We start from the raw sequence: 15205 nt of genomic DNA on the forward strand, positions 1-15205 counted from the left end.
GAAAGAGATTGAATAGTTTTTTATTATAAAATAAAAGACCGTTTATATATGTATATAAGCAACGTGTAATATACATATAGTTACGGAACTGCTAATAAAATTGAAAATTGATCAATTATTAAAATTTCTCCCTTTCTTTACCTTATTTTAATCAACGAATATATTAAACTCACAATCAGTTATACATGATAATTTTAAGATAAATTGACAAACATTAAAAATCTCTTTTTTAATCAATCTAGAAATCGATTTTTTGTTAATAAAAATTATTAATTGTCAATATATATTGTTCATAAAATGACTGTTATATCTTTTTTCAGCATGAATGCATTTCTATTAAATTACTACAGAGTATTTTTAATTTTGACGTTTTGTGTATCAGAAAGTTCTCGTTAAAACCAATTTTAACCTAGTATTTCAATATTGAGACCAGAAAAATTCCGCCGTGACAGAATTCCTGAGAAAAGTGAAAATATCTTTCCACATAAAAGTATTGAATGAGACGTGATAAAAAAATTGATATATTTTTAATTATTTGTACAAAATAAAATTGATTATTTTTCTCCTGCACACATATAGAAATTGAAATTTTAATTTGTTTACTCTTAATATGATTTTACTTCAACATGTTGATCATATGCATATGTGTAAATAATCGAATTCACTCTTAAATAAATTAAATTTGGTTAATTAAATTTGGATATAACGCATCAGATAAAAAAAAATGAAATATCTGTAAACGATGGACGTATTCAAAAATTTAATTTTTATCTCAAAATATAATTTTTTTATCTCTTACAAAATTAAAAAAAATATATATCCTGAATGTATCGATTACAATTATATTTATACGTATTTAATTGTGCGAGAGAAATAAAATGTGTTCTCGCATTTCGAGTCGTGTTAACGGAGAAAAGAGAGATCAACGCTCGTCTTTTCGTCTCGGCACAACATAAGCGACTTTATTACAGAAAGTTAAATCAATTCCGTGCATTAGCCGCTCCTTGAACCGGAAGTACTAGGACTCGCCGAGGATTCGCTGCGAGTGTGTTTTTGCCGTTTTATAGAACGCGCGGAAATGAAAACTTTCCTCTCTCCGACATCTTCCTCTCACCGAATTTAACTTCCCTCGACTTCAACTGGGAATCTCATCAGAGCTGCAGCTGCCGTATTTTAGGCACTAAAAAGGGAGATCTAAAGTAGTTTTTCGCGATGGAATTTGTAATTTCCATGCAACATACTTTGTGGCTACTACGCGACGCTTGACGGGACGATAAAGAGAGGCTAATATATCGATGTGCTGTCTACTTGAGATTGCAAGTGCGAGAGATCGGAATTTAAAAAAAAAATCAAATAAAAATCTCGTACCGTTATATGGGCGACCTAGTTTTCGACTCGTAAACTGACAATGTTATCTTTCTCTAAAAAAAGTTATATCAAGGTACATAGATGTATAAAAATGTTTAAAAAGTTATATACACGCATACGCACGAAAAAATAGAATTATTAGATGACAAATTTTATGGAGAAATAATTTTATAGCTTTTTTTCAAAACAAAAATATGCCTTTTCAAATAATACTGATTAAAAATTATACAGTGAAAAAATGTATTAATCTCGAATAAGTATTTATTTCAATACTGCCTAATAAATTATTATGTAAAAAATATTTATATATAAGAAAATCTTTTTCAAAATAAATAAACATTTATTTGTAATTTAAATAAATGATTTATTAGGCAGTATTGAAATATAAATATTTATTAATTGAGTCATTTTTTTAGTGTATAAATAGTATCTTCCTCTGCATCTAGACGTACTATATTTTAATACTAAAATAGAAGGAAGACAGATCTGCAATTATGAAACTAATCGGTTAATTGGTTTGCCTGTTAATACATGATTATTCATTCATAGATAAGGTATGCTGTTTAGCCGTTAATGCATAATTGGTTACATGTGCATGCAAGAGAGAAATTTACATTGCTATCCAACGCGTTCAACCGCTCAATTTGGAGCAACAATATATAGAGCGATAGTCGTAACAAAATTTAATGATAATGTCACGCTATGGGAATGAATTTGAATACTAATCACGACAATGTATCGACTGAAGCGATTGCAGCGATGACGTCGCCGGCACATTCGCAGCGTGTGTAATTAAGTGCAGCGCATAATTACCATGTCGCTTTAATTTAATTCGTGACTTCCGCGCAATCGGAAAGGACACAGCATGCGGAGGAGATAAATATCTAATTACTCTTTGCGCAATTACGTGGATATCGTGTTTGTGATTACGCGTTTTCGATTTTCATTGCCTGTGCTGCATTTATGTCGCTTTACCTAACAGTCGGGACAATCCAGTCCGCGGTGAATGTCATTCGCAACCATTTCAGTGAGTAAATCGTCATTCCGATGAATTGTTGGTGAGCTTTGCGGCAATGATCGATACGTCACATATCTACATATACACGAGACGTCATCGCATTCAGCAGCGACATTTCGATTAGGCTCAATGTTCCCTTCTCCGATCCACGAGAAGCGAGACGAGCGCAAAAAGAGTATTTTATATACAGCTACATGTATATTTCCTATATCGAAAAATTTGTGAAAAAACGTGTACGCGCGTGTATATTCCAGAGAAACAGAAAAATGAAAAATAGAAAAACTGAAAAATTGTCACTCGCGATATTTTTTTTTCTCTTTCTCTCTGTTTCGACTTTTCTCTCGCCAATGAAAAACTTTGACTTCAAAATTGTCAGATTGATGAAGATTCCGTTAAAAAAAAAAAAATTAAAATCAGTTAATGTGACGGAAGTAAAGCTGCTTTTCCTCTGCATGTAAGTCCAGTACGCTTTCGCTACGAAATGCGGATGCTTCTAAATGTCGAGTGCTATTCCTGGTGAAATATTTCCGACATCGCGACGGTCCCGTGAATACGGAATGCGCTTATGGTCGCACATCGCGCATATAGATTGTACACGTGCTTGCCGTCTCGTCTCCATATATTTCCTTCATAACGTTAAGTGCGCTCTCAACTACGTAATAAGGCGTAATATTACATATTTCCACATGCATTTGTACATCTCGACGCGCGTTGCAGACAACTATCAAATCCATCTAGATCGCGTTGACAGTGCGAAATTGTAATAAAATTATTGCAATTACTCAAACTATTTTATTCGGAGAGAATAATAATTTAATATTTCATTAATTAATCGATCAAATAATAAGCTTTTTCAAAGTTGAAATATTTGAGAAAAATAGGAAAAAATATATACATGACAAAGACGACTCTAAAGCAAATAATTATATTAGGCAAAACATCATTTGTCACTTTGGTCAAAAATTAATTTATTTTCGCCTTGCGTAAATTAAACATAGTTCCACAATTTGGAGTTTATATCTTGAGAATCCGGAGTACAGTAGTTGAAACTTACATTTGTCAAAGCGGCGACTTAGTCCATTAAGTGCGTTCAGATAAAAGTGCCAAGTCTGTGATAAATGATACAATGGTATGGTGTACTATTTGTTACTCGCCGTAGAAATTTCTAGAGAAAACACTTTAGTTTCTTTGTAATTTCGATACCACTTGCATCAGCTTTTATTGTTTTGCAATACTCGTATATTCATTACTCGAAGTGTTTTAGCACTTTCCAAATACTATAAGGAGATTAATTGAAAGAGAGAAAGAGAAAGACCGAAAGATAAAGAGAGAAAGAAATGTATAAGTATATTCTAATATTTTTTAATGAAAATCATCAGGAATTAAAAGTTCTATCATTTTTATACATAGCTATTATGTTCACATATGCACATAATGTATAGAGATTTGTGTTGTATACAAATGAATATCATGCCATGTTTCTTCTCTTCGCTATATCAGTGGATGCAGGAAATTGGAAAGTCAAGCTGTCATTGCTTGCCTGATTCTTCTTTATTGTCATGCCTTTCCCAGCTTGACAATATCTTACTTAGATATCCTATTTTGAAACGTGAATCGAAAATACTCGTCCATCAGTATTTCATTCAGTTGTATCACCGATACATGTGTGTGTTCAATCTAATTAAAAGATATATCAGATGCATCTCAAAAGATCATTTAAGTATCAAACAATTAGATACTAAAAATTGTTCTCTGTTCGATAATAAAAAATATTTAAAAAATACGACCCTAAAATTATGAAGAAATTAATTTTCGTCACTAATAATTAAAAATCTTGATAAAATGAAATAATGTGTCTAAAAGTATAAAATACTAATGGAATAAGTCTAATGTTTGAAAAAATAAAAAATATTGAAAAAATACGCGAATAACGCAACGTCATCTAAATTAAATCAACAAAATTTGTATTTACATTGTGATAAATTTATGTAATAAAGAAGTTTGCATTTTTTACGATATTTTCACGCAAATTGTTCTACATGAAAAACAAATTAGTAAATACCAAGAATATCCCACTCTTTATCATACCGTTCTACCTATTTCAAGAACATTCCTCGCAGAAATGAAAATAATCTGTGGAAATAGAATTGTCGTCGGCAGACATTTATTTCTGTAGTCGCGACAGTTCTGTTTGTACGAGAGATTCCGCTCCGTGCGCACATAGATAGCGAACTCGCGGAACCGATGCGAAAAACCGGAAATTCGATAGGAAAATTCCATCTCTTTCTCTTTCTCTTTCCACCTCCTTACGTATATCGTGTCATTGCTTTTTAACTGACTGTTGATTTAATTTACAGGCACCTTGACGGAGAGGCACTATAAGCAGTTCTCAGGCAGCATGCACGTAATGAAGGCCGTCGCCTCGGACATGGTGTTGACTTTCTGCTCTCGTCATCCCGACCCTCAGCTTTACTCGCTGCTATTGTCGCGCGAACACACCCTGCAGAAGAGCGACAAACGAGGCGTACACAATCTGTTGAGCCGTCGCGGCCTGAAGATTTCCAGCATCCGGGAGACCTGCGTGAACGGCGGCTCTGGATCCAGAAGGGGCGCGCTCGATCTCGTCACTTGGGTGGCCCTCGTCGGTCTCCTCTCGTCGAGCTTCCTCTTTAGGTCCTGGCAGTAGTGAATTAGGTAGACGATCGATATCGAGAACCTTGGCGACACGCGATCGCCAACTCGAGTGTTTCCTCTCTCCCCCTTTCTCTCTCTCTCTTTCTATCTCTCTCTCTGTCTCGATTAATTAACATGATTATTAACACTTTGGATGCTGCGCGCGAATAATCTCAAACATCGCCGGAAATTCGTCGAGATTCCGCTTGATATACTTTTAGGTTAATTATAAAACGCTCGCGAATTGAATTAAATATTCAGCGTATTATTTTTTACGTGATAATGTTCACATTCTGCATAATTTGAGAGAGTTCTCTTGTGAAATAATTATATTTCCTTTTATCCAGCTTTTCTTTACTTTCTTTACTTCCTCTGTTAGAAAATTTTAAGCGAGTTGAATATTTAAAATGTATTATTTAATAGATAAATTATTTGAACTAATAATGCACAGCACATAACACACATTAACTATAAGCGAAATAAATATGATATATCGTCGAACCCATTAATATATTAATAAAACGTAATTTTTTAAAAAAAACTTTTTCAAGAAGCTAAGATAAATTAAATTTTATTGATCTTCCTCCAATGCGCCTTGTGAGAAATGAGAGAGAATCGCATCCAAAGGGTTAAAGGTTTTATTATACCGCGACAGACGCTCTCGATCATGGACATCGAAGATCCCTTTTACAATTAGCTCAGCCTCGTTTATCATAGATACTCGATCAACATCACGAAAAGCGGAATTACGATTTAGATCCGCAGCGCTCCCGGTCTCTGAAGCAATCACACAGAAGGAACGGACCTTGTCGACGGGATTTGTGATGCGACGAACCCTTAAGAGGATCAGATCGCGCGAGGTGAGCATGATCGAGCGTGGGGGAAAACATCGATATCATTCGCTTCCCTCGTGGAGAAGCTTCCACCTAGATCCCTAGATCAATTGGCCACTCGAATATTTTTCAGCGACATCCTCGACGTCGTTTGTCCCTTCCTTTCGAGAATGAATTACCCATTAGGCGATTTCTCCACCATCCCGGCCTCTCGGCGAGGACATTGCCTCTCTCCTCGCTGTCAAGTTCTTAATCAAAAATGCTTTGTAGCAAGCGCATGCAGAAAACGCGAACGTAAAATAGGCTCCGCTACGCGTCGCGGAAACAGTACGTGTGTATTACATTGCGGAGTTAATTTATTTTGTTCCCACCGTTTTTCACGTGTGGCACATCGTGTGAATTATAACACCAACGATTTGCCCGTGATAAGATTCGCTAAGCAATTTTTTTACATTACCTCCTGATCATTAAAATCTGTTCCTAATATCTCTCTACTCTGTGCGAATTAATCTATTTATATTATAATTATATATTTCGATCATTGATTTTACTTTCTGCGAAACGTGGAAATTACAGTCGTGGATTGAACTTTATACAAGAGAATTTTAACGCAGGAGAGAAAAAAAAAAGAAAGTAATCACAAAGTTCGAGCGAACTCATTAAGATCATCCTACCTACTTAGTTGCTGTTGTAAAAACACGTCCCCTCCTTCCTTCCCATTAGCGGAGCAAATCCCAACGAAATCCGTAACAGAGGGGCACTAAGAATGACGGAATATTGGAATCCCGCCGCGCGAGTACCGCACCGAGGATTTTCTGCAAATACTTTTCCGATATCCGAGAGAGATGCGCACCTTTTTCGCGTCTCCCGGCATCTCTTTGACCAAGGCTGAAGAATGTTCGAGCGGTGCTTACGCTCTCGTATTCTCCTTTTTTCCACTTTCGATACTTGTCCGTCAGAAAAGTTCCCTCGAATTGCTTTATCGCGGAGAACATCTTGATGTTCATGCCGGGTTCGTGGTCTCTACCGATAAGAACGTGGATTACAGGGGAGATAAATGGGGTGTGGGGGCACCTTTTGCATCCCTCGTATGTTATGTGTCTGTGTCGTACGAGTGAACGGAGTGAGGTATACTCTCGACGATTTCGAGTTCCACTGATGCAGCAACCTCATGCAGATTGCAGAACTGTCTGGCGATAATGTCGTTCCGCGAGAAAAGTTTTCGCGAGATTCACTCTCGCCTCTTTCAGAGCTTTTCGTATACGTGGTGTTTTGAAGAAAGGGATTAACCGAGGTAAGCGAATGCTACTTGAAATTCAATATCATATTCACTTTTTCAAGCTGTAACAGCGAGATGTTGCAACATATATATACGCGGAAGTTAACGTACCTGTTTGAGTCAGACTTGAAAATTTAGCATTTATTCATATTTTCTGCTCTCGTATTTTCACGCGGAAGAATATTTTCATTTCTCTTATCACACGTGCAGAATTAAAGATGCAGAGCATTTAAGAAATTACGTATTTGCTTTTATTTTATTATATATATATGCGTTTAATGTGTCTGAGATAAAATAGATTTTTTTTTCTTTTGAGTTGAGCAAATAAAGATTGTAAGCTCTTTATCTCTCAAGACACCCTGTACTATTTCCGTTCCAGCTCGAGTCACGTAGAACTCGCAAATGTCGCAACGACGTCGCGATGTCGACATCGTCCTTCTCTTCTGCCGCGTCGCGTAACGAAATCACCGAAATCTCCGTGTTCACGCCTGGAATTTTCAAGCGACAAATTTTCAAGTCGTGCAAACAGGTAACTCCCACGTTTCTCAGGAGATCGTCAGCAATTATCGAATTTATCAAAGAAAACGAATTTACATAAATATCGATTTTTACAGAATTTTTGATTAAATATTATTTGAAATAAAATGTAAGATAAACAACGGCACAACAGTTTTAATTGTCGAATCTTTTCCATCTTTAAAAATTTCTAACATTTTTTAAGAGAAAAGGAAATGTGTGCCCCACCTTGACATTTTCTATGCGCATATTTTGAAAATCGGTGTTTATACAAATCATTTGAAATCAGTCCAACGTTACGGACATGCATTACGATAGATAATTGTAATTTTGGCTAAATTTTCGAAAAAGTTTTTACACATCGACTGTTATCCAGTTTAGTAGACATGTTCTTTTTTGAGAAATAAAAACCAGTATTGAAAAGACAAATTCTGATTTCTGCAAGATGTTAATATTAGCAATTAAAACATTAAATAAAATAATCAACCTACAAGTAAATAGATATTTCCATATTTTTATTCATGATACTAAATTAGGATAATGGTAAGTGGACGTTTTTCGAAATTTTGCTCGTAATTTTAGATAAGAGATCTAAATGTTCAATTTAAATCAATATGATCAGAAATCACATGAATATTTTTTTTTAAAGAATTCAGTGTAATTAGAATTTTATTTTTCAATATTGGATTATTGTATTCACATTTTTTCCTTGCATGTAATACGAAAATAAGAAAAATAAGATTCTGATAGCAGCTGACTTTTGAAGAAAAAAAAAAAAAAAAAAAAAAAAAATAGATTTGTGCGATTTCCAATCTCATTGATGCAAATAATCATGCTCCATGATTTGTGTCTTCAAGAACATGTCGGTCATCGTTCTTTGGTATAAATTCGAGATATGATAGATAGAAATGCATGTCGTACACGTCTCCGTTAGCAAATGTAAAATGACAATAGGTATCAGCAGTTAAGCTGATCTTCTACGAAGTAGATAGCGAATCGTCATGTTTATCCGCTAAAGTCTGAACTATCGAACCAAATATCGCGTGATATCGATGTAACGTGACAATTTCATATTCAATCTACAATTCTCGAATGTTTTCTCTACAGTCGTCTAGAATTAAGAACGTTAGCTATTGATAAGTTATACGAACGCGTAATTAAACCACGTCATTCCATCAATTTTTGTAAGCATATGAAAAGTTTTATTATCAATTTAGGATTTGTTATTTTCTTAATTTCACAGATTGAGATATACAATTATAGAGTTATATAAACTGCAATGTAAGACAAATAATTTTTAAATTGTCAAAAAATGCGAGTAACAAGTGAATTATTATTATTTTTTAAAATAAAGTGCTATCTGAGAAATACACAATAATTATATTTATTATTGTGTTAACTGTTTTATATACATATATATAAATATATATATAATTCTATAAGATAAATTTATTGCTAATTATCGGAACGCCGTTATTACTAGAAAGTTTATTATGAAATAACGTAGTTGTTAATATAATCATATATATATATGTATATGTATGTGTATGTATATATATATATATATATATATATATATATGTATATGCATACCATAAAGATATATGGAATGATTATCGATTAATTATAAAAATGCGAAGTGATTGTGATTAATGACGTAATTAAATTAACATACATATTACTATAATAATAACCACACATACACACACAAATACATTCTCTAAAAAGTCTGATAAGTCATTTAAATGTCCGCATAACTGCCAAAACTACACCCAAAGAAGTAATATTTAATATAAAATGCAAATAAATATTAGACTAAAAATGAATAATCTCGACAATTCTTATTTCAACGTTGGATTTTAATTCGATATGTTAACGATGTTGTGACAAAGATATGTCAAATATATATATCAAGATATGGCGAAGAATATGTAAAATAATTATACATGTATCGATATACATATATGGAATAGGACGTTTGCATCGGGAATGGAAAATTGTCATAATTGATATTGAAGTGTTAATTGTTAATAATCGAATATCAATGCTGCACAGCTATGCAGTGACGTATAACGGGAGGACGTGTAAACAATTAAAGCTTACGGTGGGACGTGATTAAGCCCGGGACAACTCGATAAGCTCGGCCTACGAAGAAGACCGGCTTATCGATCCTCTAGAGCGCTATACCGGAAGCTGCCGTTGTTTCCGTTAACATTGTCGTGCCGTTATGCAAAATTTACGAGGCCACGGCGCTAACCGCACACACGAGAGCCCGGCGCCATCAATTTTTATCACACTCACTTCCGAATTAAGCTTAAACACGATATTTCTTTCTAAGCATACCGCGCGGATTTATCGGGACGATTACACGAAAATCCCATAAGTTGCGCCGCTTACGAAATACCGGGGCTGCGTATATTTCTCATTTCTATCCGCGCATTCGGCCGAGAGTGCCATTACTTTTTCAATGTCTCGTCATTTATCGAAGGATTATTATCGGGTCCCCCATCTCCGGATTTGTCTCTTTCGATATATATGTATTGAATTTCGAGACGAAACGGCGATTCTCCGATGTGCTCTCTCATCGGAATTTCCAACTTGTCCGGAATTTATTACTTAATCGCGTTTGTTGCGCGCGCGCATGAAAATTAAATTTTAACATTCTAAAATTTAGTTTTAGCACATCGCTTATGGAAGACTTTAATTGAAACCGTTAATTGATTTTATCTTTCTCTCTGTTTTAGCGTATTCGAGAAAAATTAATATATTACGTTCATAGTGATGGGCATTCAATTCCCCGCTTTTGCAGGTAAAAACTTTTAAAACTTTTAAAAGTTTCGCAAATGATCAATCTAATAAAATAAAGGAAGAGATGAAAAGAGGTTTTAAAACACTCTTATCGCATATTTGAAATAATTAGCAGTGTTTGTTAGCTCATTATTAATTATTAATTAATATATTGAGTATAAACAAACGTGATCAAATAAGAATATATACAACCATCTGTTGCAAAGATGTATTCTGTATATATCTTGACTTCAAAGCTAAGACAAGATACTCGTGATATCGATCGTAAAAAAAGGACTGCCCGCAATCGTCGCAAATTCCCGCGATAATTAAAATATAATAATGAATATTAGGGAGCTCGTTATTAAATTAAATTATTGTATACTCAAAGCGCCAATCGCGCGGAATTGTGCGATGTTATGTTTAAAATGCTCTAGAGTCTTTATTTATTGTACAAAGTGCTGGATATGATATAAATATATATATATATATATACGTATATAAATTATACGATCTAAATAGTACCTAATACGATGTAATCGTATATGCTTATTATGTGTATAAATATATGAAAAACAATAAAAAATTACTTCGACGTTTCATGCAGCTCTTTAGCTGTCATATTTCCTATCCTCTCTCTTCTTTTTTATTTCTACCTTTTCTTTATAATAAATAATAATACACCGGTATATCCGGTGACAAAGTTGTTTTCCGACTTGGTCTTTTTTTCTTCTTTATACGATATTAATTTACGAAAGTCTCGCCGACATAATGTTACAAATGTCACACGCGAAAGCAACTTCAACACTACCAGCCAGCAATATAATGCGCTCTGTAACATGTTACGTCACGTAACTTGTTTTACAAAATGCAAGGGGAAGTTTCGAAACTTACTCTCTGCACCGAATAGGAAGGAACTCCTCGAACAGGAAAGTCAAGATGAAAGAGAGAGAGAAGCAGAAAAAGAAGGAAAGAAAAAGGAAAAAAAATTTTTTCACACAGATCTGCGAATATATTTACATCGACGTGAAGCAAAAGTTCGATCGTCGATAGTAAATAATCAATAATATAAATGTGCCAGACATTTACAAATATTAAACTAGATATGTGGCATCCATGCAATAGAATATAAAATAAGTTTAATATCGTACGTGTTTCATTACTCTTCATAATCGTATATTAAAAACATCAAATGTACTTATATGTATATAAATTTTGCACTTGAAAATAGATATTCATACATAGAAATAATTTTCTCTTAGAATTTATTCTGAAAATCATGGTAATCCTAGGACAATATAGTATTGGAAGAATTTGATAAGAGTTTCTTTCTGATTAATATTTATCATAATAAAAAATATTAATATCTACCACAATAAGATATAAAATATGTTCGATTAATTTTACTATGTAAATAAAATTAATCGAACATATTTTATATCTTATTGTGGTAGATATTAATATTTTTTGTGGTAAATATTCATAAAAAAATTCATAAAATTCTTCCAATATTCTTCCAATAGATAAATTCTAAGAGAAAATGCTTTCTGTGTAAACTTTCAACATTAACTGATAAAAATAAGATTGCCGAGATGATTTTAAATAGATTTACATCACTTTCAAAATAAATGGCTCAAATTTACACTATGTACATAGTAATATTAATTAAATATATTTTATATCTTATTGTGGTAGATATATTAATATTTTTTATTGTGGTAAATATTAATCAAAAAAATTCATAAAATACTTTAAATACCATGTTGCTCTATAACTATCATAATTTTCAAGATAAATTCTAATTATAAAAGAAAATTCTTTCTGTGTAAACTCCCATACAACATTAACTGATAAAAATAAGATTGCTGAGCTGATTTCAAATAAACTTACATCACTTTCAAAAATAAATGGCTTAAATTTATTACGCACATAGTAAAATTAATCAAACATTATATATCTATTGTGATATTAATATATTTTATTGTGATAAACATTAGTCGAGAAGAAACTTTTATCAAATTTATTTTTCCATATTATCCCATTATTATCATGATTTTCAAGATAAATTTGGGTTAAATAAGAGAAGCTTTAAATAAGAGAAAATTCTTTCGGTGTATCTCCGTTATATAGAAATATGTTGTCTTAAATCTATCATCTTAACGGAATTATAAAATAGAACGATACTAACTCTATTTTTGTGATCGAAATTATATCAAAAAATCTAAGAATAGAAAGAATTGAAAAGTCTAAGAAGACTAAAAAAAATTATTTTGTAGTATGTTTAATGTATCCCGTCTACGAGATGAAAGATGAATGACACGTACGTAATGTATAGCACGGTACATCGAGCTTGCATTCCTTTCTCCCACCCCCATTCCTACTGTTTGTCGCGTACTCCACCTTGTCGTCATTTGCATATCGAAGCTTGCACCGGCAGGACAGGTAACGATATGCAGCATCGTTTATCGTAGCGTTATTTCGCGAAAGGCGATCGTGTAGCTTCCAGTAACACGAGACACGATGTACGCGATCATTACATTTTCTTTGATTACCGGATCGTATGATTAATTATCTTTTGCGATTAATGAGCAGACAAGAATTTGCTATTTATCGAAGTAGATATTTCGCGTGATTTAACCATATAAAATATGGAGATTCGTGCGGACGTAAAATATAGGGAATGAGAATTAAAAATTATTATTAATTTCTCTGCGATAATTACGAGAGATAAATTTATTTCTTTGATTACACACTTCTCTTTCTCTCTCTCTTCTCTCAAATATTTGATAATTTATATGGCATTATTAATCTTTTGCAAATTCAAATGTAATTTGCCGCTGATTTCCGGAGAGTGTAATGTGTAGAATCGCCGGATTTAAATAAAGCGTGCAATATATAGATAACTTATTAATAATACGGCATATATATTTTGCCAGAATTACACGTTCGGTAATACTGAAGGAGAGCTTCGTCCTTTCTGATTTTGCCAAAACTTTACAATATTGTGTATTTTTGTACGTAAAACACGAATCTACAAATTAAAATTGCTGCTTTCAAGTAGGAAAAAATTACAGTACCGTGGATTTTAATTTACAAATTTGTATTTCACGCGCAAAAATGCACAATATTATAAAGGCAAAATTGGAGAGGATATTTATAAAAGTATTACCCAAATTTAAATAAAAATTAATGAGACTCACCGATACGAAGCGCACCAGCGGAGTTGTGAACTGTAAAAAATAAATACATAGAAATTATATACTTGCAAATATGAGAATATTTAATTGTGCTTAAATAAAGAATAATAAATAAATAATAGTATAATAAAATAAACAAGAGTAATAATAAAATATATAAATATAATAAATATTTACCATATAGTTGCTCCATTGTCGCTGCCTCCTTTCTTTCTCTTTTTTTCCTTCGTTCCTCCTTGTTCCCCTTATGTGAACTGTAAGTTGTAAATCGAAATTAAAAAATAATTGATATTTCGAAAAATAAAATAAAATAAATTAACTAAACTTAAAGAATAATAAGTAAATAATAATAAACAAAAATAATAGTATAATAAAATAAATTATTTACCATACAGTTGTTCCGGCTGATGCCACCCTGGGCCTTCTCCTCGCAGAATAAAAAGATTCGAAACACCGCGTTATATTTGTTCTCGTTCGCGACACACGCCGATGCCCGAGATTCAGCTGTTGACATTTTCAACGTGTTTCGGAAAATATTAAAGCCGATGTGCTGTTCTCGCATCGCCGCTTGTGTCAAGGTCACCCACCGAAGGGCCTCATCAAACAACAAAGGACGATTTCCTCAGGAATCGCCGATATTCCCGAATTGGCCACAACACAGATTACGATATCGGTACATACGAATTAATACGATAATTAAAGACACCAATTAATACTCACACACTCACGTACTTTCACGGATCGGCGATGAACGCGGGAACGTTAATCATAAACAATGAGAAAGTCCACTAGATAACAGCAGCATCCTAGATTGAGGTCAAAAATATATTCACCGGAGCGCGAAATCCGACCGACCAATCGGAGGCCGAGGATCGCTTCGCCCTGATTGGTCGATCGAGCGCGTCGCTCTGGGTGAATCGATTTCCGAACACAAATCTATAAACGCTGCTGCCATCTAGATTGCTCATGATCAAAGTTTGAGCGCTCATCGCTGCTTCGCGAAGTACGCGAGTGTGAGTATTAATTAGCGTCCACGCAGTTAATTACATAATATATAAATCCTACCCTGTCGCGTCCAACGATATCGCGATTATCGCACGCGCGAAATCGATCTCGTCGCCCGCGGATCTCGTTCTTCGACGTTCGTTCCGCCGAAATAAGTACGCGACCAACACAGCAGCAACTTCACGCAGTTGCAAGTTTGCAAGTCACGATAGTTGGACCGCGAGAAATCACCGGGCGCTTTTGACGCGAGAATTTGCTGAGTTTTTCGCCGTTGTCGATCGCATTTCAAGTGAGCGATTGCGCGTTTCCGGTCGTACTTTCATATCATCGTGTCCAAGTATCGGTACACGGCGAATTAGACCCGTAATTCGAGCAAGTAAAAGTCGCAGGTCGGCTACAAGCTACAACACGGTCGCGCCGCCATTTGCTAATTTCGTGTCTCAATATCGTACAATTTTTGCTCGCGAATCGTCGAGTCGGAAATACTCGGCAAAGAGAGCGAACAGCGCATATTTTAATCGTCAAATAA

At 34.0% G+C, this 15205-nt stretch overlaps 1 protein-coding gene across 1 annotated transcript in view; it reads left to right on the plus strand.

The window, feature by feature from the left end:
• The window catches only part of LOC114928334 (uncharacterized), a 61652-nt gene extending 50578 nt beyond the window's left edge, over positions 1-11074 (plus strand). The window contains exon 3 of the mRNA XM_029299448.2: positions 4744-11074. Coding sequence (XP_029155281.2) covers positions 4744-5072 — 329 coding nt within the window. The 3' untranslated portion in view covers positions 5073-11074. The remainder of the gene's footprint in view (positions 1-4743) is intronic.
• The last annotated feature ends 4131 nt before the right edge of the window (positions 11075-15205 follow it).

Source organism: Nylanderia fulva, unplaced genomic scaffold (assembly GCF_048542155.1).
Source record: "Nylanderia fulva isolate GAGA-0341 unplaced genomic scaffold, ASM4854215v1 Scaffold1, whole genome shotgun sequence".
Classification (NCBI taxonomy): domain Eukaryota; kingdom Metazoa; phylum Arthropoda; class Insecta; order Hymenoptera; family Formicidae; genus Nylanderia; species Nylanderia fulva.